Genomic DNA, 16,538 nt, shown 5'->3' on the forward strand with positions numbered 1-16,538 from the left:
AGAGACACAGGCAGAGGGAGAAGCAGACTCCATGCAGGAAGCCCAACGTGGGACTCGATTCCGGGATTCCGGGATCAAGCCCTGAGCTGAAGGCAGACACTCAACTGCTGAGCCACAAAGGCGTCCCAATCTTGACATTTCATATGGGTTTTGGGGTCACTGTGATCTGATGTCACCAGCAGGGCTTTGCTAATAATTAGGCTATCGATGATGCCCAGGTGCATCCAGGGGAGGTAAGGGAGACAAGTTAATTTGTCCTTATCTGGTAGGTGGTGAGGCTCCTGAAGCTGGGCTTTTCTGGCATTGTCCCAACTGGCAGTCACAGTTACTTTTGCTGGTGCTTCTCACGTTGCTGCAGCTGTGCAGAGACACTTGGACTTTGGCTTTAGAGCCACACTTTGTATAAAGGGGTGAGGGGACAGGGACCCACTCCCATGTGGATGTGGGTGTGGCCAGTCTGACAGGAAGCTGAAGATTTGGGGGTTTAAGGAAGGATACTTTATTCCTGGGAAGATATTTTTGGATGACCAGATAGGAATTATGATAAAAAAATAACAATAAAATAAAAACATTGTTTAGAGATGAAAATTTTGTGCCCTCTGTTAGGAAGATTAATTCAGTGTTATGCCTGCCCCCTCATGCTGAGGATTTAATCTCTCACTGGTTTGGAGAAGGCCACATGCATGTTTCTTGAAGCTCTTCTTGGCAGCACCCTGTCTCTGAGACAGTCCTACAACCTCAGCCTTTGCCTGGAAGCCCCTGTGAAGTGCATTTGCATTCCAGCCAAATGACAGCCATTCCCATGGCTCAGGATGACTTTCACAGTCCATGCTTCTGGATAATTTGCCCTTTGAAACAGCTTCCATTTTAAAATGGAATGTATGGGTTCCTTGGTGTTAGTGGTAGTAGATATTTCTATTCCTTTGGTTGTTCAATAGGTGCTAAATCAAATAGAGAAGCCCTGGAAGACATATCTGTGAAGGGAGCAGAGCAGATGGTGAGGAACTCCCTCCTGGCTGGCACTTCCTTTTTATGATGCACTTTGAAATGCCACCTGTTCCTGATAGATCTCTTTTCTCCCTGGTGGGGGTAAGGGTGTAGGGAAAGACCAGGGCCCTCCTCAGCAACTTCTCTGTCACGGACAGCATTAAGCAGAAGCCAGACAGCAAGTGTTAAAACAACCAGCCAGTGATAAGGCCTCACCCAGGCACAAAGGAGAGTATAACTGGGTCAAAGGTGAGGGGCAAACAGTGGGATATTGCAACAAGCCTATTAGAAGCTTCAGTGCCATTTCTGCTAAAAGGTTGTAACATCTCCACCCACAGTTCTTTCCCTACAGTTCTTTTTTTTTTTTAAGATTTTATTTATTTATTCATGAGAGACACACATACACACAGAGACACAGAAACATAGGCAAAGGGAGAAGCAGGCTCCATGCAGGGAGCCCAATGTGGGACTTGATCCCGGGACTCCAGGATCACATCCTGGGCCAAAGGGAGGGGCTAAACCGCTGAGCCACCCAGGGATCCCCTCCCTACAGTTTTTTTGAGGCTGGAATCCCCTATGGCTTTTCTAACCTTTCCATGGGTTCTGTCTTATTTCTTTATTCCCATAAAACTCAATATATAGTGGGCAGGGGTTTTCACCCCCACTTTCAGATGTGATAGCCAACTCTCAGACAGGGTAAGCTGATCTGCCAAGATCACTGACAGATTGATAATAGTGTGCAGAAAATAGAGTGATGTCTGGGTGTCCATAGGCCTGAAGAAAGGTTCATGATGCTATCAGAGGCTGTCCTGGGGCTGCTTGACCCAAGCTCCAGGAGGCCTGTACGTACTACAGGGTCAAAGCCCGGCAACTGGCCTCACAGGTACCACACAGAGTCCCAACAAGCTCTGGGAGAGCCCCAGGGTCAGGTATTCCCTCAGCACTCTCTTCTGCTTTCTCTGCTCTAGTGAGCATATAAGCCTGTGGCTCTCCAGCCAGGCTCTCCCTTGCTTCCCAGGTTCTGTCCTTGCCTTGAGGGGTCTGCCAGGCAGACCCAAGGTCCACTGAAGAATCTGACACTTTCTTGGGACACAGTGTTCTGGGAGGGGTGGTTCACAGGTGCAGAAACAGGTGGTCTGGGAATTAACTGCTCCCTGGGTCATAGATGCTTGTTAAAATAGAGCAGTCTTCCTAGACCAAAGGCAGTAGCCACATGAGGGAAGCTGAAGGACAGCTCTATAATAGAGGCTGAAGGACAGCTTGGGTGATGACAGAGAAAACATAGCCTACTTCCCCAAGCCTTCCTGTCCAAGAGGCTCATAAACACTTCTAAGGCAAAACGGAAACTGATAATGGTAGATACTAAATGAGCTGGGAAGACTGGACCAGAGGGGCCGGCACGTGGGGTGGTCAGATGACTAACAGGTTCCAGGAGAAGGTAGGCGATTGGAGTGGCTTAGAGATACCCTTTGGGCAGAGGAGAGAGGTATTGCTGCTGGGGCTAAGTCCACTCCCCCACCCCCAGTAAGCAGAGGGTATCAGAGGGCAGAAGGTGTGTATAAATTGGGAAATCTGGGCCAAGAACAGGCTGCCAGAGGAGTCGGGAATTTGAGTGGTTCCTTTCTTCCTGGAAAGAGAAAAAAGAGAATTGAGAATTGAGAATTGGCCCCATTGTGTTTATGTATGCCTGTGGTTGGTGATGTGGCAGTCTGTACAAGATTTGACTGCCTGCTGGGTAGTGACTCCTAGGCCTGGCTTGGAGTTGAGCACCTGTCAGTGCTCTGGGACCTCCTCTTCTCTGCCACAGTCTCTATATTTCTCTGGCTTTTCAGGGTCTCTGCTTTTGGCTTTTTCACCCACCATCACTGTTGGCAGCTATTTCCTGGTTACCTGCTGCCTGTGGGTTTGGTTGCCATGGTAACCTCCAGTGGTGTAGTTGGACAGGCTTGAATGAAGGCAGTCGGGAGGGTAAGGGTAGAAGAGGCAGGATTCAGGGCCCTGGTATTTCTCTTTTGCTCTAAGGCACTCTTCTTTGGCCAGCTCAACTGGGCATTCATGAAGGCCCTTGGGACTCCACTTGCAACAGAAGGGCATCCCAGAAGGGGCAGAGATGGATCCTTACTCTTGGACCAGATGCTAGGGAAGGGAGCCACATAGGGCCTGGACAATTTTATTTTAGGCTGGTCTGTGGAAACAGGTAAGGAATAGCTATGGGGTTCGTGATTTCTGTGGCTCTCATTTCCTCCATGTCCAAAGATGCCCTTTGAATGTCATGTTTGCTCGATGGATGGATGGCCAAGCTATCAAGCAATTGATAGCAAACCAGCCTACTCCTGGCAGAGGCTGATGGAGGTTCCTTAGAGTGACTGGGAGAACCTACCCACACCCAGCTCTGTCATCAGCCCTGGAGTAGTCTTTATCTTTTTTTTTTTTTTTAAGATTTTTATTTATTTATTAGATACAGGGGAAGAGAGAGAGAGAGAGAGAGAGGCAGAGGGAGAGGCAGTCTCCATGCAGGGAGCCTGACATGGGACTCAATCCTGGGTCTCCAGGATCACACCCTGGGCCGAAGGCAGCGCCAAACCGCTGAGCCACCGGGGCTGCCCTATCTTTTTTTTTTTTTTTTTTTTAAGATTTTATTTTTTCACCCATGAGAGAGACACAGAGAGAGAGAGAGAGAGGTAGAGACACAGGCAGAGAGAGGGAGAAGCAGGTTCCACGCAGGGAGCCCAATACGGGACTCAATCCCGGGTCTCCAGGATCACACCCTGGGCTTCATGCGGTTCTAAACTGCTGAGCCACTGGGGCTTCCCACCTTCCTCTATCTTATTTTGTGATTGAGGTCAGAGTCCTAACTGTACAGGCACCTGTCCCCCTTTAAAACATATAAAATCTGAAGAATGAGCAAACTAGGGAGTGGAGTTGTGAATTTGCCTTTCCAAAGGGTCGGTTTGTAGGATTATTTGAAGCAGGTATGGTGGTGCAGTGGGAGTGACATGCAGGTTTTCTGAGTATGGGCTGACTCCTGGAACACTTGGAAGGGTCGATCTACTGAAGAGCAGAGGAGAGTTGACGAACCCTGCCCTGTTAGCCTCTTACTGCCCATCTCAGTGAAGTGTTCATAGGCTGAGATTTAAAAAAATGCAGCTTTATTTTTTTAAAGTTTTATTTATTCGGGGATCCCTGGGTGGCTCAGCAGAGAGGCAGAGACACAGGCAGAGGAAGAAGCAAGCTCCCTGTGGGGAGCCCAATGTGGGACTCAATCCCAGGACCTAGGGATCATGACCTGAGCCAATGGCAGATGCTTAACCACTGAGCCATCCAGGTGTCCAGAAACACAGCTTTAAAGAAAAGGACTCAATCCTGAGACAGGGGTCAGGAGAGCAGTTTCACTGACTCTGCTTCCTGTGTGGAAGCATTCATTTATTCATTCAGTAAACCTTCCCCAAGAATGTATAGTAAGGACCCAGCAGGAATCAAGGGACACTGTCCTTCCTCTCACAAAGTAAATTGTGCATGACTCCTCCCAGAGGTCAAGGCACTTGTCCAGGGAGACACTGCTGTTTGAAATCACAGTGTCTGGCCTAGAGCATGGATGGTTTCTGTACCAGTGGTGTTTGGTTGCTCCTGTTTCCAGAAACTAAGCTCCCAGCAGCACTGAACTCCTGGGTGTGTGCCAAACCAATATGAGAGGTCTTAGTGCTGATTTTAATTAATAGTGGGTAATTACCAGGTGGAGCTTAACCGTCCCAAATGCCTTGGAGGTTCCCGAGCCTACAGCTCGCCACTTCTGTCTGGGCCCAGCAAGGAGAGGTCGGGTTCTGTCCTATGCCCACTGGGCCTTTCACCAGCACTCTGACTCAGGACAATCGCCTTTTTCTATTCCCTTCTGATCTGGTCTAGGTGAAGGGAACAACTTGGGAAATGGTCTAGCCTCTCCAATTCACCTATGCCCACTCCGTAGCGGTAAAGGATAACAGTGCCTTGTGGTCTGCTCACCTCCACCAAACAGTGGGCCCAGGGTGGAGTGTGGGAAGAGAAGAGGTGTGCAGAATCCTGGTGGGAGTGCTCAAAAGCAGGAACAGACTCACAGGTGGTTTCTGCTCTGGGCCTTATACCAGTTTCTCGGGAACCTCCAAGGCATTTGGGACGGTTTGGGACGCCTGTCCTCGCGGCTGTCGCCGGCATGAGCCACATCCAGATCCCGCCGGGGCTCACAGAGCTGCTGCAGGGCTACACGGTTGAGGTGCTGCGGCAGCAGCTGCCCGACCTGGTCGACTTCGCGGTGGACTACTTCACCCGCCCGTGCGAGGCCCGCCTGCAAGCCTCCAGCCCGCCCGCCGCCCCTCCTTCCGGCTCCCAGGGGCTGGAGCCCAGCCCTGGCCTGGTCGCCGACGCCAAGGCGGACAGCGAGTCGGAGGACGACGAGGACCTGGATGGTAGGCGGCGGGCTGGGTCACTGTTTGGCCCAGTGACTCTTCCAGGCTTCTTTCTCTGCCTGTGGCTCCCAAATTGCTACATCATTGAAACTCCTACTATCTACCAGGCCTAACCCGTTTGACATATCACAGGCCCCCTGCCAGACTTCTGAGGGTCCTATTGTTCTGCCACCATTCCACCCCGTGAGCCTCTGCTCTTGCTGTCCTCTATGGTCAGATGGCTTTCCTCAAGATTTTCCTGTAGTAGCGTCCTGTCCAGGCCTCGGAGTCAGCCTGAATGTCACCCCCTTAAGTGGGCCCTCTCGCTCTCCACCGCAGCCAGAACCGCACTGAGGTTGCAATGTGTGTGCCAGGCGTCTGGCTATCTGGCTCTAGGCTGTGTCCCTGGAGCCTACCCAGTGCTGGCAAACAGGTGGCTCTTAGCGAGTATTGAAATCGAAACAAGTGAAAGGTTTTTGGGACTAGGTGGGAAGCTCTGACGACTCCCTTTAGCGGGGAAAGCACTCACTCCACGACTCGACCCGGGACTGCACGGGGCCTGCGGGCGGCCCGGTGGCGCACGCGCACTGGGGGCCGGCGGTCGGCGGGAGCGCGCACGCCCGCGGTCGCGTGCGTCACAACCCGGGCTCCTGCCCCGCCCGTCCCGCCTGCCCGCTGGTCGGTCTCCGCGGCGGCGGCGGCGGCGGCGGCGGCGGCGGCGGCGGCTGCCCAGTGACAGCGGCGGCGGCACCAGGCCGGCCGTAGTAGCTTAGTGTCGTGCGGCCCGGAAACGCACACCCGGCGGAAGGGCGGCGCGGCACGAGGAAGGCCAGAGCCGGGTCGCGCGGGAGGAGACCTCGCGGGCGCCGCGCGAAAGGCCGGCGTGAGGGAGCGCGGAGGCAGTGGCCGCCGGCGGCCGGGACCCGCCTGTCCTCGCGGCTGTCGCCGGCATGAGCCACATCCAGATCCCGCCGGGGCTCACGGAGCTGCTGCAGGGCTACACGGTTGAGGTGCTGCGGCAGCAGCCGCCCGACCTGGTCGACTTCGCGGTGGACTACTTCACCCGCCTGCGCGAGGCCCGCCTGCAAGCCTCCAGCCCGCCCGCCGCCCCTCCTTCCGGCTCCCAGGGGCTGGAGCCCAGCCCTGGCCTGGTCGCCGACGCCAAGGCGGACAGCGAGTCGGAGGACGACGAGGACCTGGATGGTAGGCGGCGGGCTGGGTCGACGTTCGCGGTGGGGGGGCGGGGGGCGGGGGGCGGTGCAGGGGTCTCCAGGGGTCTGGAGGGGCTGCGGGGGCCGACCACACGGGGCCGGGACCTTGGAGCTCTCTGGCGGAGTTTGTCGGGCTTCCCCGAGCCGCAGGCGTGAGCCCCGCGTGCGCCGCCTCCCCGCTGAGCTCGGCGGCCCTCCGAGCCCTGGAGCGCACCGAGGGAGTTGTCAGATTGAGCCTGGGAGAAAACGTGCGCGCCTTCGGCCCGCGTGGTGGCGCGGAGCCCACGTCGGCCTCGCTTCTGCTGGGGACCCTTCGCTCGGTTCGGTTCCGAAGACAAGGACGCTCACATCCACCGGCTCGTCTTTAATAACCAGGACGGTAACTTTGTTTGGGAATCGTTCATTTCGTGGAAAGTTGTGGCGAAAACTTTAAGCATAGGCAAAAGTAGAGAGAGAGAGAGAGAGAGAAGGTGAACTGCACCCCTCCCGATGCCATCATCCACATTCAACAGTTTATCCGGCACAAATGTTTCATCTCTCCTTTTTTTCCTTTGCCTTGCTGAAGTATTTTAAAGCAGATCCCAATCAGTCATTTCACCTCTGCATAACTGGATTTCTTAAAATATTCTTAGTATTTTTTAGAATTTCTTAAAATATATGTATTTCAGCTTCGCTAAAACGATTGGGTCAAATTTGGTGAGGGTAAACAGTAACTTGTTTGACCCGTAGTTTATCCTGTTTAGGGTGCAGGGAGAAAGACAAGTTAACACTTTTTACATCAGATTTAAGCAAGGTTGTCAAAAACCAATTCCATTTTCCTTGGTTGCTTCAACATAGGCTTTGTCAATTTAACAATAGAATTACCCTACATTTGAATCTCCGAAATTTAAGGAGGAAAACAGAGACGTAGTTAGAGGCTTAGTGTTATTAGAGTATGCTGGAAAAAAAAAAAAAAACCAGAGTAGTTCTGAGTTGAATCCACATTCAGGTCACACCAGCAAGGAGTTAATTATTGGTCATTGCTGTTGGAATTTGTAAGCTTCAGTGTTGTGGACACCTTCCCATAGTTTATTTACTATTAAGAGTAGAAATGGTTCTTCAGTGTTTCTTTGACTTTTTACATGTTAAACTACGAGATTTCACCTTAAGCCTAGAACCAAATCGTTATTTCCCAAATCTCTTCCACAGATTTAATTTCCGGCTAAGCCAATTGATTAAACCTATTTGATTTCAGATACACTTATCTTAAAATGGGGACAGTGACAATGATCTCCCAGGGATAAATGCCTTTAAAAGTTTTATTTCGGGAGGGACTCCTACATTCGTTTCACTGTCATAGCCATAAAAAGCAAAGCTGTAACCTGCTTTGTAAAATTTTTATGTACACAGATTAGTATTTTAGAAATTAGTTCCAGATGAGTAAAATGGAGTTTACAGGTTTTGTGTTGTGTCCGCGTTCTTTGTCATCTTTAGTATCTTTAGTTTTCAAAATTGAGTTGATTTAAATCTTTGTAACCCTGTGCTTTATTTTATTGGCATGTAAATATTTGTTGTTTATATCTCTAATGTGGCTGTGCTACGTATAATTATAGAAATCAACACAAGGTGAACTTCTATTTACAGATAATAGACTAAAAATACATTGCGCACAGTGAGATACCACTTCACACCCATGAGGATGCCTATTAACGAGAAACAAATTGCAAGTGTTGGTGAGAATGTAGAGAACTGGGAGCCTTTGTTCATTGCTGGTGGGAATGTAAAATGGTCTAGCTGCTGTGGAAAAACAGTTTGGTGGTTCCTCAAAAAGTTAAACATAGAATTACCATATGATCAAGCGATTTCACTGCTATGTGTATATCCCAAAGAATTGAAAGCAGAGAGTCAAACATAGAGTTATATGCAGGTGTTCATTGCAGCATTATTCATAATAGCCAAAAGGTAGAAACAACCCGTATCCCACTAGCAGATAATGGTTAAATTGTGGCATATACGTTCTATGAAATAATTCATCCTTTAAAAGAAATGAAATTTTAATATATGCTACAACATGGATGAGCCACAAACACATTATGCTAGTGCAATATGCCAGACACCAAAACACAAATATTCTCTGATTCTGCTTATATGAGGTATCCAGAATAGGTAAATTCATAGAGATGGAAAGTAGGATAGAGGTTAACTGGAGTTGGTGATGAGATGTTACTGTTTAATGGGTATAGAGTTTCTGTTTGGGATGATAAAAAAGTTCTGAAATTGAATAGGAGTGATGGTTGCACAACACTGTGGATGTACTTAATGCCATGAGTTGTACACTTAAATGGTTAAAGTGGCAGGTTTTTTGTTAAGTATATTTTATCACAATTTTTAAAAAGACCAGAAAAGAAATACATTACATATCCAGTGATTAGGAACATTAAGGTAATAAGCCCACAGTACCTAAAATAAGAACTAGCATATGTAGAGTTGGATCTGTGTATAGCAAAGGAGATTTTCTTTAGTATGGCTAACCATCGGTTCAGTTTATAAAGTTGTATGCTATTTGAAACACAAAAAAGTTATTAGCTGTCATTGGTTTGTTCTAATAACAGTGTTTTGATGTCAGACAGCACACCAACTATGAAATATTGTAATGAGTATTTAACTCTTGGGAAAGCCTGAAGACTTCAGACTTATTAATAAGTTACTATAACGGCATCCTCATGAGAACAATAAATTGACAACATCCAGACTGATTTACTCTGTACTTAACCATAAAACACTTACACTTGTGGGTCTCCCGGTGTGTATATTTACTTGGTTATATATATACATATATATATATGTATATATATACATATATATATACACACACGCACACACACACACATATGTGTATATATATTCAAGTACTATGTTACTCACCCATTTAGAGTTTATAATTCAGTGGTTTTATTCACAAATATGTGCAGCCATCACCACAGTTTTAGAACAATCAATTTTCATCACTCCAAAAAGACCTCATACACTAGCCATCAATGCCAACACCTCCACTCCCCTCTAATGTGTTTTCTGTCTATGGATTTGCCTGTTGTGCACAATTCATATAAACAGAATCATAGAGTATATGGTCTTTTGCTCCTGGCTTCTTTTGGTTAGCATGTTTTCAAAGTTCATCAATATTATAGCATATATTATTAATATGTTTCTTCTTTTTATTGCTGAATACTATTCTGTTGTATGGCTGTACCAGATTTTGTTTATCCAGTCATTAGTTGATGGGCATTTAGGTTGTTTTTACTTTTTAGCTATTATGAGTAATGTTGCTATGAATATTCATGTATACAAGTTTTCATGTGGACATGTTTTCATTTCTCTTTGGTATATATACCCGGGAGTAGAATTGTTTGGCCATGTGGTTAACCTTAACCTCTGTGTTTAACCTTTTGAAGAATTGCCAGATTGTTTTCCAAAAGTGGCTACACCATTTCACATTCTAACCAGCAGTGTGTTAAGGGTTCTAGGGGCACCTAGCTGGCTCAGTTAGTTAAGCATCTGACTCTTTTTTTTTTTTTTTTAAGGATTTTATTTATTTATTCATGAGAGACACAGAGAGAGGGGCAGAAACATAGGCAGAGGGAGAAGCAGACTCTGCGAGGAGCCTGATGCAGGACTTGATCCCAGGACTCTGGGACCATGACCTGAGTCAAAGGCAGACACTCAACTGCTGAGCCACCCAGGTGTCCCTGGTGGATTCTTTAGGAATTTTCCCTAGCATTTTTTACTGCACAGTGTATACCTCTTAACACAGGAGTTGGTGCAAACAACACTAGCAGAACTTTTTTGAAATTGCTTAATAATAATATTCCTGAAGATTTTTAATAAATATCTCTGCATATCTGGATCTCTTAGCAGGATTTGGACACTGTTTGAATCACCTTCTCCTGAAGTTCCTCTCCCTCTTGGCATTTGTGTCTTCATTCCCCTGGCTCTCCATCCACTACTTGGCCTCTTCTCTGCCCTTTAAATGATAGTTCATGATCTCCAGAATTTAGTTTGTTACCATTTCTGCTTTAGTGAGCAACTCTCTTCCTGAGCATTTTTACTGCCTTGAACGAGGACTTTCATAATCAAAATTATAGCTTCAGTATTCTCTGCTGATACACATGCCTGTTCATGCTCATTTTGCTAGCTGGTCATCTCTCATTCATCTCTCAAACTCCTATGCCTAAAATGGATGTAATTAATTTTTTGTTTCACTGCTATTTCCTCTAATTTTTTAAGCAATAAACCTAGGAATCAGTCTTTCTCTGTCTCACTCTCTCATTTTATTCTCTGGGCTCTCTTATCTTGTCCTTCCCCACTGTCCCTGTCTTGGGATTGACTTTTATTGCTTCTCAGCCATATGCAGCTGAGCATCTATAGGCCTCCCACTTATCTCTCCTCCACCCCATCCATTCTCTACACAATCATCAGAATCACCTTTCTGCCACCACCCCCCTTTTTAAATTGTGGTAAAATATACATAATGTAAAATTTACCATTTTAACCTTATTTTTTAAAATATTTTATTTTTAAGTAATTTCTTCTTATTATTATTATTTTTATTATTTTTTAAGTAATTTCTATCCCCAGTGAGGGGCTCAGATTTTACAACCCTGAGATCAAGAGTTGCATGCTCCACCAACTGAGCCAGCCAGGTGTCCCCCATTTTAACCATTTCAAGTATACAATTTACTGGCTTTTTTTTTTTTTTTAAGATTTTATTTATTCATTCATGAGAAACACAGGGAAAGAGAGAAGCAGAGACACAGCCAGAGGGAGGAGGATGTGTCATCCTCCTCCCTCTATGCAGGGAGTCCTATGTGGGACTCAATCCCGGGTCTCCAGGATCACACCCTGGGCCAAAGGCGGCGCTAAACCTCTGAGCCACCCGGGCTGCCCCTTCAGTGGCATTTATAACCACTTTGTTTTCTTTCTTTTTAAAATTAAATCTAATTTTTTATTTAAATTCATATTGGCACCTGAGTGGTTCAGTGGTTGGGCGTCTGCCTTTGGCTCAGGGCATGGTCCTGGTCCCGGGATCAAATACCACATTGGGCTCCTTGTGAGGTCCCTGCTTCTCCCTCTGCCTGTGTTTCTGCCTCTGTGTATCTCTCATGAATAAATAAAATCTTAAAGATAAATTCATTTACCAGCACATCATTAGTTTCAGATATAGTTTTCAATAATTCATCAATTGTGTATAACACCCAGTGCTCATCATATCATGTGCCCTTCTGAATGCCAATCACCTGGTTATCCCTTCCCCCCATCTTTTTTTCTTTTTTAAAGTAAGCTCTAGGCCCAACATGGGGCTTGAACTCACAACCGCAAGATCAAGAGTCAATATGAATTTTGTGATCAGTTTTTTCATTTCTGTAAGAAAGCCTGTTTTCTTAATGTTATCATCAGAGTGTTTGTGAACTTATACGGCTACAACTAATTTTTGTGTGTTGATCTTATGCCCTGCAACCTGTGGATTCTTTAAAATAATCTGAATAGTTTTATTTGTTCCTTTTCAATCTGCTTTTTATTTGTCTCTCTTGCCTAATTGCTGTGACTAGGACTTTCAGTACTATGCTGAATAGAGATGACTCAAGTGGGCATCCTTGGGGCACCTGGATGGCTCAGTTGGTTAAATGTCTACTTGCAGCTCAGGTATTAATCCTGGGGTCCTGGGATGGAGCCTCATGTCTGGCTCCCTGCTCAGCAGGAAGTCTGCTTCTCCCTTTCCCTCTCCCTCACTTATGCGTGCATACTTGCCTGTGCGCACTCTCCTTCTCTCTCTCACAAATTAATAAAATCTTCAAAAAGAATAAAGTGTGTATCCTTGTCTTCTTCCTGATCTGGGGGGAAAGTTTTCAGTCATTTATTGTTGAGTAAGATGTTATTTGTGGGTTTTTTAAAAAATTCTCTTCACTATGTTGAGGAAATTCCCTTTTAAGAAATATTTTAAAATTTTTTATTTATTTGAGAGAGCAAGAGAGAGAGAGCAAGTGAGCACAAGCAGGGTGGAAAGAGGTAGAAGGAGAAGCAGATACTCCCCACTGAGTAGGGAGCTGGACGTGAAGCTCCATCCTAGGACCCTGAGATCCTGAGCTGAAGGCACAGACTTTTAACTGATTGAGCCACCCATGTGCCCTGAGGAAATTCCCTTTAATTCCTGGTTGTTGAGTGATCTTATCATGAAAGGGTGTTGGATTTTGTCAGATGCTTTTTGTGCATCAATTGAAATGATCATGTGACTTTTTCCCTTCATTCTTTTTTTTTTTTTCCTTCATTCTTTTAATGTGGCATATTATACCAATTGATTTTTGCATGTTGAACCACTCTTGCATTCTCGGGATAAATCCCACTCAGTCATGGTGTAAGGTATAATCCTTTTAATATGTTGCTGGATGTGGTTTGCTGGTATTTTGTTGTCATGAATTTTTGCTGCATTTTGTAAATCAAGTGAGTGTATATGTGTGTATATATATATTTATTTATAAAAGCTTTATATATTTATTCATGAGAGACACACAGAGGAAGAGACATAGGCAGAGGCAGAAGCAGAAGCAGGCTCCCTGTGAGGAGCCTGATGTGGGACTCGATCCCAGGATTCCGGGATCACACCCTGAGCCAAAGGCAGATGCTCAACCACTGAGCCACCCAGGTGCCCCTCAAGTGAATATATTATACTCATTTTCCTTTTAGGTTGTTTCCAGATGTTTGCTTGTATGAACTTTTTTATGTATGTGGGCTTTTAAGAAAACAATTGATTATTTTTTATTTTCTTCTTAAGATTTTATTTTTTTATTTGAGAGAGAGAGAGCAAGAGAGCAAGTGAGAGAACACAAGTAGTGAGAGCTGCAGAGGGAGAGAGGGAAGTAGGCTCCTTGATGAGCAGGGTACCCGACCCAGAACCCAGGGACCTAGAACCCAGGGATCATGATGTGAGTGGAAGGCAGACACTTAGCTGATTGATCCACCCAGGCACCCCAACGATTGATAATATATGAAAGTAGTTAATTTAGGGACACCTGGGTGGCTCAGCGGTTGGGTGGCTGCCTTTGGCTCAGGTCATGATCCTGGGATCTGGGATCGAGTCCTGCATCCAGTTCTTGCAAAGAGCCTGCTTCTTCCTCTCCCTATGTCTCTGCCTCCCTCTGTGTGTGTCTCTCATGAATAAATAAATAAATCTTTTTTTTTAAAGTCGTTAATTGAAGTATCTCCAAGTGGTGACTTCAACCTCGATTCCTGGCTCAATGCTGATAGAAGTAATTTGTTCAGCAATCTCAGAACTGTGCAAGTCAGTGAGTTGCTTGTGAATTTTGTCTGAAAAAGATCCCAAGTCTTAGTACCTTCACCAAAAGGAGTTTGTTTGTTTTTTGGGGGGTGGGTAGGGGTAGAGGCAGAGGGAGAGAGAAAATTTTAAGCAAGCTCTACACCCATTGTAGAGCCCAACATGGGGCTTGATCTCACAACCCTGAGGTCATGACCTGAGTCCAAGTCAAGACTTGGACATAACCGACTGAGCCACCCAGGCACCTCAAGGGGTTTTCTAGGTAGTGGTTCTCAGAGTCTTGTTAGGTACCTGAACTAGTCCTTCCATTTTGAGATTCTCTTCCTTTACTTTTATGTTAAGGCCAGTTAGGGTAATTCTAGTTTGGTGAATTGCCACCTCTGGTTCCAGGCATGATTTTCTGTTATATTTAAGAGCCATGGATGCAGTTCAACTCCCTGACAGAATTTGTTCCTCGGAGAGAGCCAATAGCAGTGAGTCAAGAGTAGGAGCTGGCACCCCAAGCTCCACTGCAGCTGTGACTATGTCTTCCTCAAAGAGTACACAAGGCTTTTAAAAAAAAATTAGCTTATTCTCTTGGAATATATTTTTAGAAATAGAATTACTAGGTCAAAATGTACTTTTTTTTGTTATTTAATATGACTATATAGTCATATACTTTTCAGAAGGATTGTGCTAATCAGTATACACAGTCACCAGCAACATATGTGAATACCAAATTTGTACATTTGAAAGCACAAGGTATTAAAATTCTTTAAAAAGTACTAGTTTTGGGGGCACCCCTGGTGGCGCAGCGGTTTAGTGCCGCCTGCAGCCTGGGGTCTGATCCTGGAGACCCAGGATCGAGTCCCGCGTCAGGCTCCCTGCATGGAGCCCGCTTCTCCCTCTGCCTGTGTCTCTGCCTCTCAGTCTCTCTCTCTCTCTCTGAATAAATAAATTAAGAAAAAAAAAACTTATTAAAAAAAAGAAAAAGTACTAGTTTTTGGAAAATTTCTCAATGTTTTAATTTCAATTTTATTCATTTTGGGAAGGTTGAACCTTTATCTAATGTCTGCTCACATTCAATGTAGGGTTGTATACATGAGATACTTATTTTGGTTGAGTTGATAAGAATTATTGACTCCTTGCCTTTGAAAGGTGCAGGAGAGAGGAAAGTCAGAGTTTACTCCTCACACTCCACCTGGGGTGATCTTGGTATTATACCTGGAATACTAGTTGGATAATGCTGTTAATAAATATACTAGGTAAAGTAAAGCTGTCATTCCTCTGCTCACAGCACTTTTTTTTTTTTTTAAGATGTTATTTATTTATTCATGAGGGACTCAGAGAGAGGCAGAGACACAGGCAGAGGGAGAGGCAGGCTCCCCACAGAGAGCCCTATGTGGGACTTGATCACAGGACCCTAGGATCACACTCTGAGCTGAAGGCAGATGCTCAACCACTGAGCCACCCAGGCGTCCCTCACATAACTTTTTTTTTTTTTCAAAGACTTTATTTATTTATTTGAGAGAGAGAGAGATCATGAGCAGAGGGAGTGAGAGAAACAGACTACCTGCTGAGCAGAGAGCCCAATGTGGGGCTCAATCCCAGGATCCTGGGATCATGACCTGAACTGAAGGCAGCTGTTTAACTAAGCGACCCAGGCACCCCTGCTCACAGCACTTCTAACACTACCTGGAGTTAGTGCAGACCACACTGGTTAGCTCAGTCCCACAAGATGGCCCCCCCCTACTTCAAAGGCTAATCCCAAATCCCTGGCCTCCTATACTTCCAACTGACCATCTGTAAATTGGAGGTTTCTACACCCGCCTCCTGGAGTTTGATAATTTGCTAGGATGGCTCACACAACTGAGGAAAGTGCTTTACTTACTGTTCTTATTTTATTATAAAGGGTACAACTCAGGAACGACCAATGGAAGAGATGCATAGGGCAAGATAAGTTGAAGGGGCACAGAGCTTCTATGCCCTCTCTGAGTGTACCACTCTCGAAGCACCTCAGTGTGTTCAACCTGGAAGCTCTGAACCCATTTATGTAGAGTTTTTCTGGAACTTCTGTTATGTAGACACAACTGATTAAATCATTGGTCATTGGTAAAGAGCTCAATTCCCAGCTCTTTTCCCCTCCAGGGAACTTTCAAAGGGCTGAAAGTTCCAATTACCTGATTAGTTTCTCTGGTAACCAGCCCCCCATCTTTATTAGCATAAGCTTAGGTATGGTGGAAAGGGGCTTATTATGAATAACAAGACAGCCCTCACAAGAAACTTCAAGGGTTTGGGCAGCCTGGGTGGCTCAGCGGTTTAGTGCCTGCCTTCAGCTCAGGGCGTGATCCTGGAGAGTCAGGATCGAGTCCCATGTCATGGAGCCTGTTTCTCTCTCTGCCTGTGTCTCTGTCTTCTCTCTCTGTGTCTCTCGTGAATAAATAAATAAAGTCTTGGGAAAAAAAAAAGAAATTTCAAGGGTTTTATGAACTCTGTGCCAGGAACCAGGGCCAAAGACCAAACATATATTTCTTATTATATCACAATATCACACTAAGAAATTTTAAAACCAGACTTTCTTCCTCCCCTTCTTCTCTTCTTCCCCTTCCTCTCCTGTCCCCTCCCCTTCCTTTGCCT

At 45.8% G+C, this 16,538-nt stretch overlaps 1 protein-coding gene across 1 annotated transcript in view; it reads left to right on the forward strand.

The window, feature by feature from the left end:
* The first annotated feature begins 6,115 nt into the window (after positions 1-6,115).
* The window catches only part of PRKAR2A (protein kinase cAMP-dependent type II regulatory subunit alpha), a 110,260-nt gene continuing 99,837 nt past the window's right edge, over positions 6,116-16,538 (forward strand). The window contains exon 1 of the mRNA XM_072786302.1: positions 6,116-6,608. Coding sequence (XP_072642403.1) covers positions 6,356-6,608 — 253 coding nt within the window. The 5' untranslated portion in view covers positions 6,116-6,355. The remainder of the gene's footprint in view (positions 6,609-16,538) is intronic.

This window comes from Canis lupus, chromosome 19, assembly GCF_048164855.1.
Source record: "Canis lupus baileyi chromosome 19, mCanLup2.hap1, whole genome shotgun sequence".
Lineage (NCBI taxonomy): Eukaryota > Metazoa > Chordata > Mammalia > Carnivora > Canidae > Canis > Canis lupus.